Source organism: Salmo trutta, chromosome 3 (genome assembly GCF_901001165.1).
Source record: "Salmo trutta chromosome 3, fSalTru1.1, whole genome shotgun sequence".
In the NCBI taxonomy this organism is placed as follows: Eukaryota; Metazoa; Chordata; class Actinopteri; order Salmoniformes; family Salmonidae; genus Salmo; species Salmo trutta.
The window spans coordinates 59,978,302-59,996,761 of record NC_042959.1 but is presented as its reverse complement, the minus strand read 5'-3'; the positions used below and the strand labels follow the sequence as shown (position 1 = coordinate 59,996,761).

The following is an 18,460-nucleotide window of genomic DNA, read 5'->3' as shown; positions in this document are numbered from 1 at the left end:
ATCCTGGCGTTGCAAGCATCATGCTCAACCAACTGATGTTAACCTCTTGTTAAATCACATACTGTACAATGAAACATTTGTTGCAAAACTTCACAAATGTGTCCTGATGATGAATATGAACATGTTTCTATTGTCTCTCTGTGTCTTTACCCATTCAGACATCTTTACTGTCTACAGTTCCAAGAAGCTCAGACAAGCATGGAATAAGTAAGTATACCGTTTTTGTCACATAAAATGTTGTGTGTGTGAGAGAGAGAGAGAGAGAGAGAGAGAGAGGGTGTGTGTGTGTGTGTGTGTGTGTGTGTGTGTGTGTGTGTGTGTGTGTGTGTGTGTGTGTGTGTGTGTGTGTGTGTGTGTGTGTGTGTGTGTGTGTGTGTGTGTGTGTGTGTGTGTGTGTGTGTGTTTGCACCCATTCATATGTGTATGCATGGTCAGAGGGCCATTTTGTATGCCAGGTCAGAGGGCCATTTTCCTACAGACCCACTTTTGTGCTCTTCCTGTCTGTGAATGTTCCCAAGGGCAATACGCTCCAGACTGCCAACCCCCCACCACTCCATCCATACATCCCTCTCTTTTCTCTCCCTGAGCCCTCCATACTGAAGACCCCTGGGACTGTTCTGGTTCCCTAACAGACATTAGTAGCCCAGTTAGAGATGGCTGTTGTCCAGTGTGTGTGTGTGTGTGTGTGTGTGTGTGTGTGTGTGTGTGTGTGTGGTTGTGTGTGTGTGCGTGTGTGTGTGTGTGTGCTTCCTCTCAGCTCTCTACTCTCGGGGCGTCTAGACCTACAGACAGCTCACACACTCTTCCCAGGGTTCATCTGGTTTAGGGGGGGGGGGGGGGGGGGCACCCAGATCGGGGTCATGCCACTGGTGTCGTGCCACCAGGGCAGTCAGCCCTGACACAGATGGCAGGAAAGGGCACAGGGGGCATTCCAGATGTGGACCACCCTCTGCACCTGGCACTCATCAGGAGCCTGGGGGGACAGGCAGAGACAGGGTGACTTGATGATTTGGTCACAGATACGCAGAATGTCTCACAGTATTATGGTCTGGCTCAGTGTTGAGAACTCTTGGCCTCTGTAGTGACCACATTAACCATGGCCAAGGGGTTAAAAGTCAAGGTTCCACATTCTCTCTCGCAGTATCACAGTTTCCTTTTTCAGATGAATATAAAATAACATTTGATTGATGGCTCAAAACGAGAGAGAAAGAGAGCAGCAGTACATTTTATGTTTATCTGTGTGTTTGTGTGTGTGTTTTTGTGTGTGTGCGTGCGTGTGCGTGTGTGTGTGTGTGCGTGTGTCTACAAGTACAGTATGTGTAGATTTTCTCTGTCTTTGAGAGATACTGTAGTAGTGAGAGAGATACTGTAGCAGTGAGAGAGATACTGTAGCAGTGAGAGAGATACTGTAGTAGTGAGAGATACTGTAGCAGTGAGAGAGATACTGTAGCAGTGAGAGAGATACTGTAGCAGTGAGAGAGATACTGTAGCAGTGAGAGAGATACTGTAGCAGTGAGAGAGATACTGTAGCAGTGAGAGAGAGTCAGCCAGTTGATAGTGGAGCCAGAGCAGTGGAGCCTCAGTAACAGACTGACTGACAGACAGACTGACCTGGGTAACAGACTGACTGACAGACAGACTGACCTGGGTAACAGACTGATTGACAGACAGACTGACCTTAGAGGAATGACTGCCGTGTCCCATGCCCTCTATGTATGACCCCCCCAGGATGGGCATGCTGAACGCTCCAGTTCACACAGTCTGTCTGTCTGTCCCTGGCCCCTCTCCGTGTCTATCTGTATGTCCCCCCGGCCCTGCTCCACTACACTCCACCCCCTCTGCCTAGCCAGTCTAGCCCCTGCCCCATTCTCCCCTCCTCCCCTTGGACCCCAGCCAGTCTATGAGGAAATAAATATGTGAAGAAAGAAACTGGGCGGAATGTTAATGACCGCTGCTTCTTCCCCCTCCTTTTATACTGTGCCAGGTCCTGATGAAGTTGATATGAACACATGCATCTCTCTCCCCCTCTCAATTCCTCTCTCTCTCTCCCCTCCCAATTCCTCTCTCTCTCTCCCTCTTCCAATTCCTCTCTCTCTCTCCCCTCCCAATTCCTCTCTCTCTCGCTCTCCCCGTCCCTCTTTCTTTCTCCCCCTCCCAATTCCTCTCTCTCTCTCTCTCACCCTCCCAATTCCTCTTTCTCTCTCCCTCTTCCAATTCCTCTTTCTCTCTCCCTCTTCCAATTCCTCTTTCTCTCTCCCCTCCCAATTCCTCTCTCTCTCGCTCTCCCCGTCCCAATTCCTCTCTCTCTCTCACCCTCCCAATTCCTCTCTCTCTCTCCCCCTCCCAATTCCTCTCTCTCTCTCCCCTCCCAATTCCTCTCTCTCTCTCCCCTCCCAATTCCTCTCTCTCTCTCCCCCTCCCAATTCCTCTTTCTCTCTCGCCCTCCCAATTCCTCTCTCGCTCTCCCCCTCCCAATTCCTCTCTCTCTCTCTCTCTCCCCCTCCCAAATCCTCTTTCTCTCTCCCCCTCCCAATTCCTCTTTCTCTCTCCCCCTCCCAATTCCTCTCTCTCTCTCCCCCTCCCAATTCCTCTTTCTCTCTCCCTCTCCCAATTCCTCTCTCTCTCTCCCCCTCCCAATTCCTCTCTCTCTCCCCCTCCCAATTCCTCTCTCTTTCTTCTCCTTGCACTGAGAGCTCTCCCTCTTTCTCTCTCTCTCCCTCCTCCTATCTCTCTCCCTCTCCCTCTGCCCCGTACCCACCTCACTACTACTCTGACATGGATAGCTGGGGTAGTTTTCTCATTCTATGGTTTGTTGGATCAGATCAGACATTCACAGGCATCGCATGCGAATAACTTGTAAGGGTCAGAGCACACGGCATGCTGGCATTCCTCAGTTTAACGGTTTCAGAAGTGCTTGTGTGTTTTTGTAATGGTAAGACTACCCCCCCTGTTTACATTGACTGTATGTTCAGTACAGCTTGTATAACCCATATAACCGTGTGTTCAGCACTTTATTAGCCAGCGGAGTCTTTGAAAGTAGCTCGGCTGACGGTGGTGTTGCATGCCAGACAGAGCTTGTCAGTGTGTAGATCCGTTCTGCTCTCACATATCTCTTTGTGCAATAGTACCCTCATCCACAATGACTCACACATGCTGAAAGGCAAGCAGCTCTTCTGGACTGCTGTCGGGTCTTGCAGGGACATATGTTTTGACACAGCCACAAAGACTTGTTCCAAAATAGTGTTTGGTTGCTAGCCGTGTTGGGTGCTGTTGAAAGGTCCTGCTGTGCTGCCGTGCCTTGCCTGAGTTATAACCATGGCATAGTGGTGGGGGAAGGCCAACAATAGGAGCAGGTGTTACTGCCTGTAGTCACACACACGCACACACACACACACACACACACACACACATGTGAATACACACACGTACTCATGCTTTCTGCCCTCCCAGGTCCCGGCTGTGGTTTCCTCATGGAAAAACATGACGACATGAAAAGGCGTCTTGCTCTGAAGACGGAATGCTTCTTTCCGCTGTGAACATCCCATCAACCCGGGATGTTTGATTGTCGGAGGAGATATCGATCACAGATGTGTGCTTGTTTACTCATAGCATCTGACCTAGCTAGCTAGCCGAGTGAATCTTCCCGCTCAGGCTAGCTGACGGTGTTAGCAGGCAGGAATGCACACCTATATCAGCAACACAAGCCCTTTGTTTTCTAAGGCTTTTATATGGAGGTGAAGTTCACCCAGTCAGTGATACCTGTTTGTTCCTTTGTTTCTGGCTCTGTTGTTGCTCAGACTGTAACACCTTTTATCAGGTCAAATTAGCAATGCCTGATGGGATTTTGTACCTTTTTCTGTCATGCTAAAACCTGACTTGTAAACACACACTACACTTTCTGATTATACAGTATGTTCTAGATCAATCACACAGTGACCTGCAGTAATCATTATACCCCCTGCATTACCCCACCCTTAAGCCTAAAAAGTTATGTTTCGTTTAAAATGGGAACCTACCCATTTTTACATTGAGTTCAACATCCACCATCTGTGGTGAAAATGAAGGGAGAAGAAGGTCCTGATGGAGTTAGTTAGCTGTGTTCCTCTCTGTAGAGAGGGTCTATAGTGTAGATCTGCTCTATTCCCTCTGAGAGGAGGAGAGACGGGAGGAGGAACTGTGGGAGTGGGCTTCAGAGTTCCTGCCATTAGGTCTGTCTGTGATGAGAACTCAGAGGACTCTCTCTCTTTAACATACACACACATACTGTACACACACACACACACAGAGAGAGCTCGGTAGCTCCGGCAGAGGGAGGAATAACATCATGTTTATTTAATGGACTGCAGGCCTAATTACTGACTGACTTGGTTGTACTTTGTTATATTATCTGTTTCTGCTTCCCCTTCGGTGCTGGATGGTAGGCGGGTTCAGGAGTTCAGAGCCTCCCCGTACGAACACACGCGTCGCACGCACATGCGCGTGGGGCAGTTCAATGAAAGCGTACAGGGAATTGAGAGGCTGCCTCTGTCTTCACCCTCTCTGATGAAGTCTTTCATTTTTCATGGTGACCGGGTCAGCCTGTGTCACAGGCATGCCAGGGAGAGGAGGTTGTGAAATTCCCCCTGAGACACCAGGGCCAGCCATTGTCAATGGCAACCCTGGAGCAATTAAGTTTCAGTGCTTTGCTCAAGGGCACATCAACAGATTTTTCACCTTGTCGCCTAGGGGATTTGAACTAGCAATATTTCAGTTACTGGCCCAGCACTCTAACCACTAGGCTACCTTCCGCCCTGTTTCTGTTATGTAGGTAGTGAACCATGCTAACTGTCTGTCTGTCTTCCCTGTAGGTTGGGATATGTGGACCATGCTGAGGAGTTAGCCTCTAGGTTCCTCCAGTGCTTCCCAAAGAACCGTCTGTCTGCTCAGGCAGCTCTCCAGCACGAGTACTTCAGCCACCTTCCTCCACGGCTCTGGGAGATCTCAGACAGTATGTATACCTTTACTAAGATACTGGATTTCTGTCTTTTATTTAGCTTTATTTCTCTGTCTCTCTCTCTCTGTCTAGAGGTGTATCTGTATCCCTACATCACTCCAATGCAATGGTCTTCCCCCTCTTTCTATGTATTTCTCCATATCTCTCACCCTCTCTTCCTCTCTACCCCCCCACACACATTCTCTCCATAAAGCAGTGGAACTAGTGGTTGTTGTTGTTCATGCAGAGAGATCCTCTGTTAAAAGCCCAGATGGACCTCAGTTGTCCAGCTCAAGATCTGCGTTTGGATGTCTTTTCCATCTTACTCACTTGTTAAGTAAAAACAGATGAGTTCTGGTGGAGCGTGATCTTCTCTCTTACATTAAGAGTCTATGAGGATAAGGGGAGTGAGAATACGTCTACTCTGCTCAATGCTTTGCAACAGAAAGTTGTTTATGAAAGTATTGTATTAATGTGAGTTCTGTTCATCTGGTCAGCCACGTGCTTCATTATGTTTGTGTCAGTAGCTTCAGCCAAGATATCTATGATCGTATGCTATCCTTTCATGTTTTTGGTATGCTATTTTTATATCTGAGAATTAAGCAATGATATCAGGCCACACCCGGCCATGATTACAGACATCTGTGTGTGTCCTTTGACACTATATAAACTAGTCACCCCACATTGTTTCTCGTTGGTTATTAGGTTATTCAGTTATTGCATCTGAGCTCCTAGTGTGCGGCTCTCCTTAAATTGTTTAAGTGTTCTACTCCGCTAGCCAGCACCTCGCCTAAATAGGTGTGCGTTTCTTTCACCTCTAGATGAATCTTTTACCCAGTAAACAGCACCCTACCGACAAAATGCTCTTAAACGATGCCGAATGATAATTATCTTCCTGACACTGGTCAAAGACCCAAACAAGATGACTTTGAATATAGCCAAAGGGAACGTGATAAGATCATTGTATGGGAGTCCCTTTTTGACATGCCGGGGGGTAATTCTGACCCCTCGAAAGAACTGTTAAACTTATCTAAGCGCCAGACGAGAATGCGTCTACATGTAGTCGCTCTTAGTGATTATGTGCGTCAAGGCATTATTCCACGGGGAACCATCATTGGGACAGCGTACAGATGATTTCTGTGAGCGCTGGTGTGCCATCCTGAACAAATGCTCTATTGATTTAATGACATTAATTGTTGACCAATTTAAAAATAATTTTATTAAAATGGATAACGCAATTGAAGAGAAACGCACAGCTCTGCAGTGAGCTGTTAATGATGATGGCATATTCATAGAACTGGTGAAAACTAACCAAGCGCTCCAGGACAGGTTGTCTACAGAAATAAAGGAACTTAAAATCAAGAAACTCAACCCTTCTGGAGAAACCCTGATAAAGAGGTCCTGCTCCTCCTCTCCGTGACAGCTGCAGGAGGGATGCCGCTTACTTCTATCCAACTCGTCTGGCCAAAGCTCTACAACCAGCGCCTCATCCGCTTCCAGTGGCACTTTTTTATCCAACGAGAGACTGGGCCGACGGAAGCGAGGGGGTGACCGCAGACACGCGCACCGACGAGATACCGCACCCGACCCACACGGTCCCAGAACCCACGGGACTGAGTGTCTTCAATTTATCAAGATATTGAGCCCTGCCCATGTCTCCTTGCTTAATAAAGGGTTATATGTTGTGCCTACAACTCAGTGCAACGATTTCGATGTTAAGGTAGACATGTTTAAGTTTTTTAGAAACATCCGTTTAAGGGAATACTTTAGCTCCCCTAATCGTGATATTTCTGCTGAACATGTAGGCTGCTCCACCTACACATACTCTGACTCCTTTTAGAAGTAAGAGTTATTTTGTACCTCCAGCCAATCGCAATCACTCTATTGAGACATATTGCAGACTGGTTGAAAAAGATGTTGCTCATCTCCTTAAGAACAAACAGGAGTACACATCTTTCCATAATTTACCTCAGGATGAAAACAAGCTTTGCTTGATTTACAATCTGATACGTTAGTCCTTCCCCGCCCTGCTGATAAGGGTGGGTTGGTTGTACTCATGGATAGGACAGTTTCTGTAAATGAGTGTCATAGACAACTGTTTGACAACACCTTTTACAAGAAACTCAGAAGTGACCCCGCTGCCCAATTTCAGAACACGATCTTTACTGTCATAGATGGGTATTTAAGTTCTGGTCAGATAAGCAAAAAAGAACACAACTCTTTGGCTATTCAACACCCTAAAATTGCTACTTTCTATACTTTGCCGAAATTACACAAGAATGTTACAAAACAGGGTGCCCTATTGTAGCGGGCATTGATGCAGGAACGGCCCCTCTATCAACTTTTGTTTACTTTTTTATTAGATCACACGCAGAACAGCTCCTTTGTAAAGGACACCAGCAGTATGATCTCAGAACAGCTCCCCTCCTTTGTAAAGGACACCAGCAGTATGATCTCAGAACAGCTCCCCTCCTTTGTAAAAGACACCGGCAGTATGATCTCAGAACAGCTCCCCTCCTTTGTAAAGGACACCGGCAGTATGATCTCAGAACAGCTCCCCTCCTTTGTAAAGGACACCGGCAGTATGATCTCAGAACAGCTCCCCTCCTTTGTAAAGGACACCGGCAGTATGATCTCAGAACAGCTCCCCTCCTTTGTAAAGGACACCGGCAGTATGATCTCAGAACAGCTCCCCTCCTTTGTAAAGGACACCGGCAGTATGATCTCAGAACAGCTCCCCTCCTTTGTAAAGGACACCGGCAGTATGATCTCTATTATTGAATCTCTTGATCCTCTCCCTGATAATACTTTGTTAGTTACTTTTGATGTTGAGTTGTTATACACAAATATTCCACACGAGGGCAGTATTGAAGCTATGGAACATTTTCTTCTGCAACGTGACCCCAATTAACTACCTTCCAGTGCATGCATTATAACATTGGCTGAAATTGTACTTGCACACAAGTACTTCATGTTTCTAAATTATTTATTTATTCAGACAAAGGGTACTGCTATGGGATCCTCCATGGCTCCTAACTTTGTATGTGGGTTACATGGAGAAACATTTGTATGTTGGATACATTTTCAATCCTCTCAAAAATGTTTTCTTGCCGAACATCATTATTTCGAAACGGTATATTGATGATATTTTTGTTCTATGGAGGGGTGATGCAAAACAGCTCCAGGCATTCCATGCTTTTCTTAACTCTTGTTCTGAGCATCTGAGATTTACTATGCAATCTGACACATGTCAAATCAGTTTCCTTGATCTTCTGATCTTGTGTGAGGATAATGTTCTATACACTGATCTTTACAGGAAACCTACTGATCGTAATAGTTTGTTGAGGGGTGATAGTTGTCACCTGTTTCCCTTGAAAAACAGTTTGCCCTACAGCCAATTCTGTTGAATTTGCAAAATTTGCACAAAAAAAACAATCAGAATTAGACCGAAATATGGCTGAGACGCAAAGAAAATTCAAGGAGAGGGGGTACAAAATGGTCAGATTAATACTGTCATTGAGAAAATTCAAAACAAACCGAGACAGGAACTTTTTCAAGGACAGTCTCGCAAAAAGAAGCATTCTTGCAACTACCCGCTATTCAAAGTGCTCTGAACAAATGAAGGGAATCGTTCACCAACATTGGCACATTCTAATATCCGATGACGGTATCGGTAATGTGTTTTCGGACCATCCCTTGGTCGTATTCTCGCGGGGCAGAAATCTCAGAGATCAATTGGTAAACTCTGATTTACCACCCCAAAATATCCCTGCACAATGTCTATTTGCGCCCCTACTGGATGGAAACTACAAGTGTAATGGCTGTGCTCAATGCAATGTCACTTACGAATGTAGATCCTTCAAACACCCCCAAACAGGGAAACAGATCCCAATCAAAGGTGTTATTTATCTTAGAACTTGTCCTTGTGGTAAAAATGATGTGGGTAAAACCAAGCGCCAATTAAACGTACCAATCGTAGCACCATTAGGTGCAAAAACTTGCGTACCCAGTTGCGGTCCACTTTTTGGAAGTGAACCACTCGATTTCGTACCTACGTTATATCGGCATCGAACATGTTACCCTCCCTAGGAGAAGGGGTGACCTCGACAATTTAATGTTAAAACGAGAGGCTGCCTGGATCTTTCATTTAAAGACCCTTGCTCCCCTCGGGCTCAACGTAGACTTTGATCTGAAGCCATTCATGTGATTATTGTGATTTTGCTATTGTAAATGTTTGTAGACCTACAGTATGTAGCCAAATTGTATCTATGATCGTATGCTATCCTTTCAGGTTTTTGGTATGCTATCCTTTCAGGTTTTTGGTATGCTATCCTTTCAGGTTTTTGGTATGCTATTTTTATATCTGAGAATTAACCAATGATATCAGGCCACACTCGGCCATGATTACAGACATCTGTGTGTGTCCTTTGACACTATATAAACTATTCACCCCGCAGTGTTTGTCATTATACCCTGATGAAGACAGCTTGTCTGTATAAACTAGTGACCCACAGTGTTTGTCATTATACCCTGATGAAGACAGCTTGTCTGTCAAAACGTTGGTTATTAGGTTATCAGTTATTGCATCTGAGCTCCTAGAGTGCGGCTCTCCTTAAATGTTTCAAGATATGAAACAAGACCTCAAGGAGGCAGTCATCACATACAACAGGTATGTATATAGGCAACTACCAAAATAAAGGAAACACCAACATAGTGTCTTAATATGGCGTTGGACCACCACAAGCTACCTTGACATAGATTCTACAAGTGTCTGGAACTCTATTGGAGGGAATGCGACATCATTCTTCCACGAGAAATTCCATAATTTGGTGTTTTGTTGATGATGGTGGAAAATGCTCTTTCGGGCGCTGCTCCAGAATCCCCCATAGAGACACACACACACACACACACACACACACACACACACACACACACACACACACACACACACACACACACACCCTTTAAACCCCTATGCTCCTTTGAGACCCCTCTTTCAAAGTCACTGAGATCTCTTCTTTTAGCCATGGTAGCCAAAATAATGGGCAACTAGGCATTTTTATACATGACCCTAAGCATTTAATTTTGCAAACATTTATAATTTTCCTATCACAATACCCAACCTGGCATCCTACATGACAGTTCAGTTGCCATCGAATCAGAACAGGACATTCAACTGTGTCATTCAGAGAGGACATACTACCTATATTATTAGACTAGAAACACAGATACATACAGAGCCAAACCTATCCGTTCACCCCTCTCATCACCAGTGTCAAAGCCCAAAGCCTGTTCAGATAGCTTCATAGGAGCTGCATTGGGACCGCCTGCCAGAGACAACCCACCCACAGGCTGGTCATTTTAATATGACAATCATTCTCATTTTAAATTCCCCAGATGAGGATTGATTGATCTCTATTAATCCTGTTATCAGCAGGCCACAGTAGGTTGTTCTGTTAGGAGAAGCAGGAGCTCTGCGGCGGTCATCGGGCTGGGAGAAATGGTGGCTCTCTTTGTGCTGTTACACACACACACACATGCATATGCGCACGCACACATGCAGGCATGATTGCACGCACGCACGCTCTCTCTATTTCTCTCTCTCTCTCTCTCTCTCTCTCTCTCTCTCTCACACACACACACATAAACTAACACAAAGAGGTAGGCTTTTGATTGAGGAAGAATATAGTCAAATGAAAACTGTTATACTGTATAAATGAGGTCCTTGGTGGATCAACACTGTAGCAGCAGGGAGGGAGGGAGGAATGAAAGGAGGGAGGGAGAGAATAACAAATGGTGGTGGAGCAGGGGAAGCGGAGGAGAAATGACTCTGAAGAGAAGGAATAGTAGAAGTTAAATAAAGGGATCATTGTTATCCTGGGTGTTAGCCTGCTAGCGAAACATGGTGATGTTGTTTTGTGCAGCAGGTAGACAGGCAGCAGGAGAATAGAGACTGATGGGAAATGCCCCAGCCCATGACACCACTGGGAGTTAAACTTGACTGTCAGCACTCTAACACTAACTAACATGAGCTTTACATTCATTACAACACCACAGATAATGAAGAAAGGAACATAGCACACACAAACACACACACACACACACACAACACATATATACACACACACACAGCGTGTTCAACATTAAAGCTGAATCTTTATTAGTGTTATCTGGCTAGGGACTGAAGGAGAACATGGTTTATTCAGCCACAAATGCACTCCGTTGTCTAATGTGTTGGGAATTATAGAGACAATAGCTAGACAGATTTATTATGAACAATGGAAGAATTACAGGAGGCATAATAGACTACCCAGTCCCGTGGGTGTGTGTGTGTGTGTGTGTGTGTGTGTGTGTGTGTGTGTGTGTGTGTGTGTGTGTGTGTGTGTGTGTGTGTGTGTGTGTCTGTGTGTCTGTGTGTGTCTGTGTCTGTGTCTGTGTGTGTGTGTGTCTGTGTGTGTCTGTGTGTCTGTGTGTCTGTGTGTGTGTGTCTGTGTCTGTGTGTGTGTGTGTGTATTGGATTGTGGTTATGACATTTAACAGAAACACTGTGGGAATTTGAGACAGAAGTAGTGTACAATAATACTGTCCTTGACTCGACCTTCGCAGTATTACAGACTCTGATATCTCACAGTATTACAAACTCTGATATCTCGCAGTATTACGGACTCTGATATCTCGGAGCATTACAGACTCTGATATCTCTCTGTATTATGCACTCGGATATCTCGCTGTATTACGCACTCGGATATCTCAGAGCATTACAGACTCTGATATCTCGCAGTATTATGGACTTGGATATCTCTTAGTATTACGGACTCTGATATCTCGCAGTATTACGGACTCTGATATCTCCTCACGGAAAGGAAATAAAGGATGTGAGAGAGAGTGGTGTTTTTATAACTCAGTTCAGTGATAGTGTGTCCTGCAACTCTCGAAAAAGTCTTAAAGAGATAAACTCTCTTCATTTCAGAGTATTTTGACTCAATCTGTAATCCTTTGACTCGAAGAGGAAACTATGAGGTTGGCTTTAATGACTGATAAATCACATTCTCTCTCTCTTTCTCTCTCACTCAACTCTCTCTCTCTCTCTCCTATCCCAGTGGCTACTATCTTCACGGTACCAAATGTCAAGCTGCAGGTGGAGTCAGGTGACAGTATACAGGTGTGTACCAGGACCAGCTCCAGCCATGCTAAAGGACCGTCCAGCAGCAAACACTGACCAGGGCAGACTGCCCCACAGCTAGCCAGGTATGTACACACACACACACACACACACACACACACACACACACACACACACACACATACACAAATACATACACAAACACATACACATACACACACACATACACACACACACATACACACACACACACACATACATTGAATGCTAGTAAAATGAAATGCATGCTCTTCAACCAATCGCTGCTCACACCCGCCCGCCCGACAAGCATCACAACTTTGGACAGTTCTGACTTAGAATATGTGGACAACTATAAATACCTAAGTGTCTGGCTAGACTGTAAACTCTCCTTCCAGACTCACATTAAGCATCTCTAATCCAAAATTAAATCTAGAATCGGCTTCCTATTTCGCTACAAAGCCTCCTTCACTCATGCTGCCAAACATACCCTTGTAAAACTGACTATCCTACCGATCCTTGACTTCGGCGATGTCATTTATAAAATAGCCTCCAACACTCAACTCAGCAAATTGGATGCAGTCTATCACAGTGCCATCCGTTTTGTCACCAAAGCCCCATATACTACCCACCACTGCGACCTGTATGCTCTCTTTGGCTGGTCCTCGTTACATATTCGTCGCCAAACCCACTGGCTCCAGGTCATCTATAAGTCTTTGCTAGGTAAAGCCCCGCCATATCTCAGCTCATTGGTCACCATAGCAACACCCACCCATAGCACGCGCTCCAGCAGGTATATTTCACTGGTCATCCCCAAAGCCAACACCTCCTTTGGCCGCCTTTCCTTCCAGTTCTCTGCTGCCATTGACTGGAACGAATTGCAAAAATCACTGAAGTTGGACACTTATATCTGCCTCACTAACTTTAAGCGTCAGCTGTCAGAGCAGCTTACCGATCGCTGTAGCTGTACACAGCCCATCTGTGAATAGCCCATCCAACCAACTACCTACCTCATCCCCATATTTGTTTTTCTGCTCTTTTGCACACCAGTATTTCTACTTGCACATCCTCATCTGCACATATATCACTCCAGTGTAAATTGCTAAATTGTAATTACTTCGCCACTATTGGCCTATTTATTGCCTTACCTCCTTACTTCATTTGCACACACTGTATACAGATTTTTCTATTGTGTTATTGGCTGTACGTTTGTTTATCCCATGTGTAACTCTGTGTTGTTGTTTTTGTCGCACTGCTTTGCTTTATCTTGGCCAGGTCGCAGTTGTAAATGAGAACTTGTTCTGAACTGGGCTACCTGGTTAAATAAAGGTGAAATAAAAAAATACACACACATACACACATACACAAACACATATATATACACACACATACACACAAACATATACACTACCATTCAAAAGTTTGGGGTCACTTAGAAATGTCCTTGTTTTTGAAAGAAAAGCTAATTTTTTTGTTCATTAAAATAACATCAAATTGATCAGAAATATGGTGTAGCCATTGTTAATGTTGTAAATGACTATTGTAGCTGTAAACGGCAGATTTTTTTATGGAATATCTACATAGGCGTACAGAGGATATTATCAGCAACCATCACTCCTGTGTTCCAATGGCAGGTTGTGTTAGCTAATCCAAGTTTATAATTTTAAAGGCTAATTGATCATTAGAAAACCCTTTTGCAATTATGTTAGCACAGCTGAAAACTGTGTCCTGATTAAAGAAGCAATAAAAGTGTCTTTCTTTCGACTAGTTGTGTATCTGGAGCATCAGCATTTGTGGGTTCGAATACAGGCTCAAAATGGCCAGAAACAAAGACCTTTCTTCTGAAACTCGTCAGTCTATTCTTGTTCTGAATAATGAAGGCTATTCCATGGAGAAATTGCTAAAAAAAATGAAGATCTCGTACAACGCTGTCTACTACTCCCTTCACAGAACAGCGCAAACTGGCTCTAACCATAATAGAAAGAGGAGTGGGAGGCCCCGGTGCACAACTGAGCATGAGGACAAGTACATTAGAGTGTCTAGTTTGAGAAACAGACGCCTCACAAGTCCTCAACTGGCAGCTTCATTAAATAGTACCCGCAAACACCAGTCTCAACGTCAACAGCGAAGAGGCGACTCCGGGATGCTGGCCTTCTATGCAGAGTTCCTCTGTCCAGTGTCTATGTTCTTTTTCCCATCATAATATTTCCTTTTTTTTGGCCAGTCTGAGATATGGCTTTTTCTTTGCAACTCTGCCTAGAAGGCCAGCATCCCAGAGTCGCCTCTTCGCTGTTGACGTTGAGACTGGTGTTTTGCGGGTACCATACCACCAACAAAAACCAGCTGCCTTCTGACCACTAACAACCCTCAAAGGATCCTAAAGCTGAAGTGGTCATGATATGGTATCGTAAAGTGTAGCAGGGGATCCTGTGTAATGGCTGGTGGGTTATCTTCAACTCTGACTGGGGAAGGTGGTGGTCCTGTCCAGGAGGGACGGGGTTCCCTATTCACCAGGCACATAAAGAGGCTGTATTTGCATGTAATGAGAGCTCTGGGGGCCAGGCGGAGGGGATAATGATGGTGAAGGGGCCAGGGCCAAACTTAAGGGCCACACCAGGGCCCCACTCACAGGATTAAACCTGCAGTTACAGACAGACAGGTGCAGGGACAGGTGCATGGGTTTAGGGATGGGGATCGTTGGGTGAAGACTGACTGGAGAGGATGACAACCACACACCTACTCATACACACACACACACACACAGACACACACATAGGGCCATAGGGTACATAAACCAAGCACAGTAGTTTTACACACCAAACTGGACTATGTATCTATCCTCTCCTCCTCCCTCTATTTCACACCATCATTTCATCCCATATCCTCCTACAGTGTATGTATGCATGTGAATGTGTGTGTATGTCCGTGCTCGCGTTTGTGCGTGCGTTCATGCATGCGCGCGTGTGTGTGTGTGTGTGTGTGTGTGTGTGTGTGTGTGTGTAAGAGCTGAGAGTGGAAGTCACCCCACTGGGAGAGCTGTGTCCTCTCAGCTGCAGTATTCTTATTGAAATGATCCTCTTTGTCCCTGCCCTTCCCACTGCCTGACAGACTGACAGAGCCCCAGTGATAGCAGACTAATCCACACGCACGCACGCACGAGCGTGCACACACACACACACACACACACACACACACACATACATACATACATACATACATACATACATACATACATACATACATACATACATACATACATACATACATACATACATACATACATACATACATACATACATACATACATACATACACATACATGAATGTCTGGTATTCCAGTGAAGATTTCTGAAAGGTGAGAAGAAGAAGAGGAGGTGGAGGTGGAGGTGGAGGAGGAGGAGGAGGAGGAGGAGGAGGAGGAGGGGAGAATGTGGTGTGGAGGATAGAAGAGTCTATGAGGACCAGGAGGAAGTGTTGTATTATTTATAAGAGGTAGTGCAGACAGACAGACAGACAGACAGACAGACAGACAGACAGACAGACAGACAGACAGACAGACAGACAGACAGACAGACAGACAGACGGGCAGGGTGTATTCTTCCGAGGGGTTAATTCCCAGTAGACAGTCTTTGTGCTTTCTAGATGGCTGTTATCACAGAGCCCACTACCTGTCTGTTATAGAACTGAATCAAGACCAGAGAGACTGACACATCTCAGACACACAGCTGTCTGTACTACCTTCAGACTGGAGAGAGAGAGAGACAGAGAAGGAGAGAGGGAGAGATAGTGAGGGGATAAGAGAGGAAGACAAGATGGAGGAAGGTGGGGTGGTGAAGAGGGGGTAACAAGAGTAGAGTCATTGAACACTGGTCACTTTAATAATGTTTCCATACTGTTTTACCCACTTCATATGTATTCTGCATTCTAGTCAAGGCTCATTCTATATAACTACTGCTGTACATACCTTTTCTATTCATATACTGTCCATAATGTCTATACACACCATCATATACATATAGATTTATATCCCGGACTCTGACATTGCTCATTCTAATATTTCTATATTCCTTTATTTACATTTTTGGGATTTGTGTGTGTTGTTTTGTATTGTTAGGTGTTACTGCACTGCAATAACATCTGCAAAATATATGTACTCGACCAATACAATTTGATTTGATTTAGAGAGAGAGCAATGAAGAGCAAAGAAGAGCAAAGCAAAGAAATAGAGACATACTGTACATGATAGGCATGTGTGTTGTTTGAAGGGGGAAGGCAGGAGAGTGAGAGAGAGAGAGAGAAACAGAGAGGATGAGAGAAAAAGAGAAAGAGAGAGGGAGGAAAAAACAGGCCTCACAGGCTGCACATGGACAGTTATAGAAGTGTACTGCAGAGCTATACTGTATGTTTATTCATGAGTGTGCATTATTCAGGGGAATGGCTGATGCAACATTGTACCTTGCCTTTGCAATGGCTCTCTCTGTACCATCGATCCTCACGATGACCATGACGTTCACTTTGAAGTTATTTTCGACCACCTTTAGGTTGACTTCCATTGAGTTTGTACTTCTTGCAATCAGCCTCGCAAACGTCAGTTTCATATTGCACCGTTCCGTTGTCTCAGAGGTAATAGTCTACAGTCAGCTCCTCTCGTCATCTCCTTTCCTCATCTTCTTTCCTGGTGTCACAGAGAATGACTGGTGAAAACAAGCGTTGCATAGGACTTTAGCTGTGTTTTCACGTCTGTGCAGAGAGGAGATGAGCATTACCTGATGTAGCATTACCTGATGTAGCAGTACCTGATGTAGCAGTACCTGATGTAGCAGTACCTGATGTACGCTATAGCAGTACCTGATGTAGCAGTACCTTTCAGCAGCCAGCCAGACAGACAGACAGACATGTGAGAGTCAGACAGACAGAGAAAGCAGCTCTGGGTCAGAAAGAGGACACTATGGGCCCTCAGCATCACAATAAGACCCACAAGTGCGCTGAAGCTACAGTTGGAAGTTTACTTACACTTAGGTTGGAGTCATTAAAACTTGTTTTTAAACCACTCCACAAATTTCTTGTTAACAAACTATAGTTTTGGCAAGTCGGTTAGGACGTCTATTTTATGCATGACACAAGTCATTTTTCCAACAATTGTTTACAGACAGATTATTTCACTTATAATTCACTGTATCACAATTCCAGTGGGTCAGACGTTTACATACACAAAGTTAACTGTGCCTTTAAACAGCTTGGAAAATTCCAGAAAATGATGTCATGGCTTTAGAAGCTTCTGATAGGCTAATTGACATCATTTGAGGTGTACCTGTGGATGTATTTCAAGTCCTACCTTCAAACTTAGTGCCTCTTTGCTTGACATCAAGGGAAAATCTAAATAAATCAGCCAAGACCTCAGAAAATAAATTGTAGACCTCCACAAGTCTGGTTCATCCTTGGGAGCAATTTCCAAATGCCTGAAAGTACCACGTTCATCTGTACAAACAATAGTACACAAGTATAAACACCATGGGACCACGCAGCCGTCATACTGCTCAGGAAGGAGACGCGTTCTGTCTCCTAGAGATCAACGTACTTTGGTGCGAAAAGTACATATCAATGCCAGTACAACAGCAAAGGACCTTGTGAAGATGCTGGAGGAAACAGTTACAAAAGTATCTATATCCAGAGTAAAACAAATCCCATATCGACATAACTTCAAAGGCCGCTCAGCAAGGAAGAAGCCACTGCTCCAAAACCGCCATACAAAAGCCAGACTAAGGTTTGCAACTGCACATGGGGACAAAGATCGTACTTTTTGTAGAAATATCCTCTGCTCTGATGAAACAAAAATAGAACTGTTTGGCCATAATGACCATCGTTATAACTGGAGGAAAAGGGGGGATGCTTGCAAGACGAAGAACACCATCCAAACCGTGAAGCACGGGGGTGGCAGCATCATGTTGTGGGGGTGCTTTGCTGCAGGAGGGACTGGTGCACTTCACAAAATAGATTGCATCATGAGGTAGGAAAATTATTTGGACATATTGAAGCAACATCTCAAGACATCAGTCAGGAAGTTAAAGCTTGGTCACAAATGGGTCTTCCAAATGGACCATGACCCCAAGCATACTTCCAAAGTTGTGGCAACATGGCTTAAGGAAAACAAAGTCAAGGTATTGGAGTGGCCATCACAAAGCCCTGACCTCAATCATATAGAAAATGTGTGGGCAGAACTGAAAAAGTGTGTGCTAGCAAGGAGGCCTATAAACCTGACTCAGTTACAACAGCTCTGTGAGGAGGAATGGGCCAAAATTCACCCAACTTATTGTGGGAAGCTTGTGGAAGGCTACTGGAAACATTTG

At 44.8% G+C, this 18,460-nt stretch overlaps 1 protein-coding gene across 4 annotated transcripts in view; it reads left to right on the top strand.

Moving 5' to 3' along the window:
* The window catches only part of LOC115181853 (cyclin-dependent kinase 14), a 193,838-nt gene that overhangs the window by 129,221 nt on the left and 46,157 nt on the right, over window positions 1-18,460 (top strand). For all 4 annotated transcript variants that reach the window (XM_029743562.1, XM_029743564.1, XM_029743563.1 and 1 more), the window contains 3 exons: window positions 159-207; window positions 4,848-4,987; window positions 12,073-12,220. In XM_029743562.1, coding sequence (XP_029599422.1) covers window positions 159-207; window positions 4,848-4,987; window positions 12,073-12,191 — 308 coding nt within the window. In that variant the 3' untranslated portion in view covers window positions 12,192-12,220. The remainder of the gene's footprint in view (window positions 1-158; window positions 208-4,847; window positions 4,988-12,072; window positions 12,221-18,460) is intronic.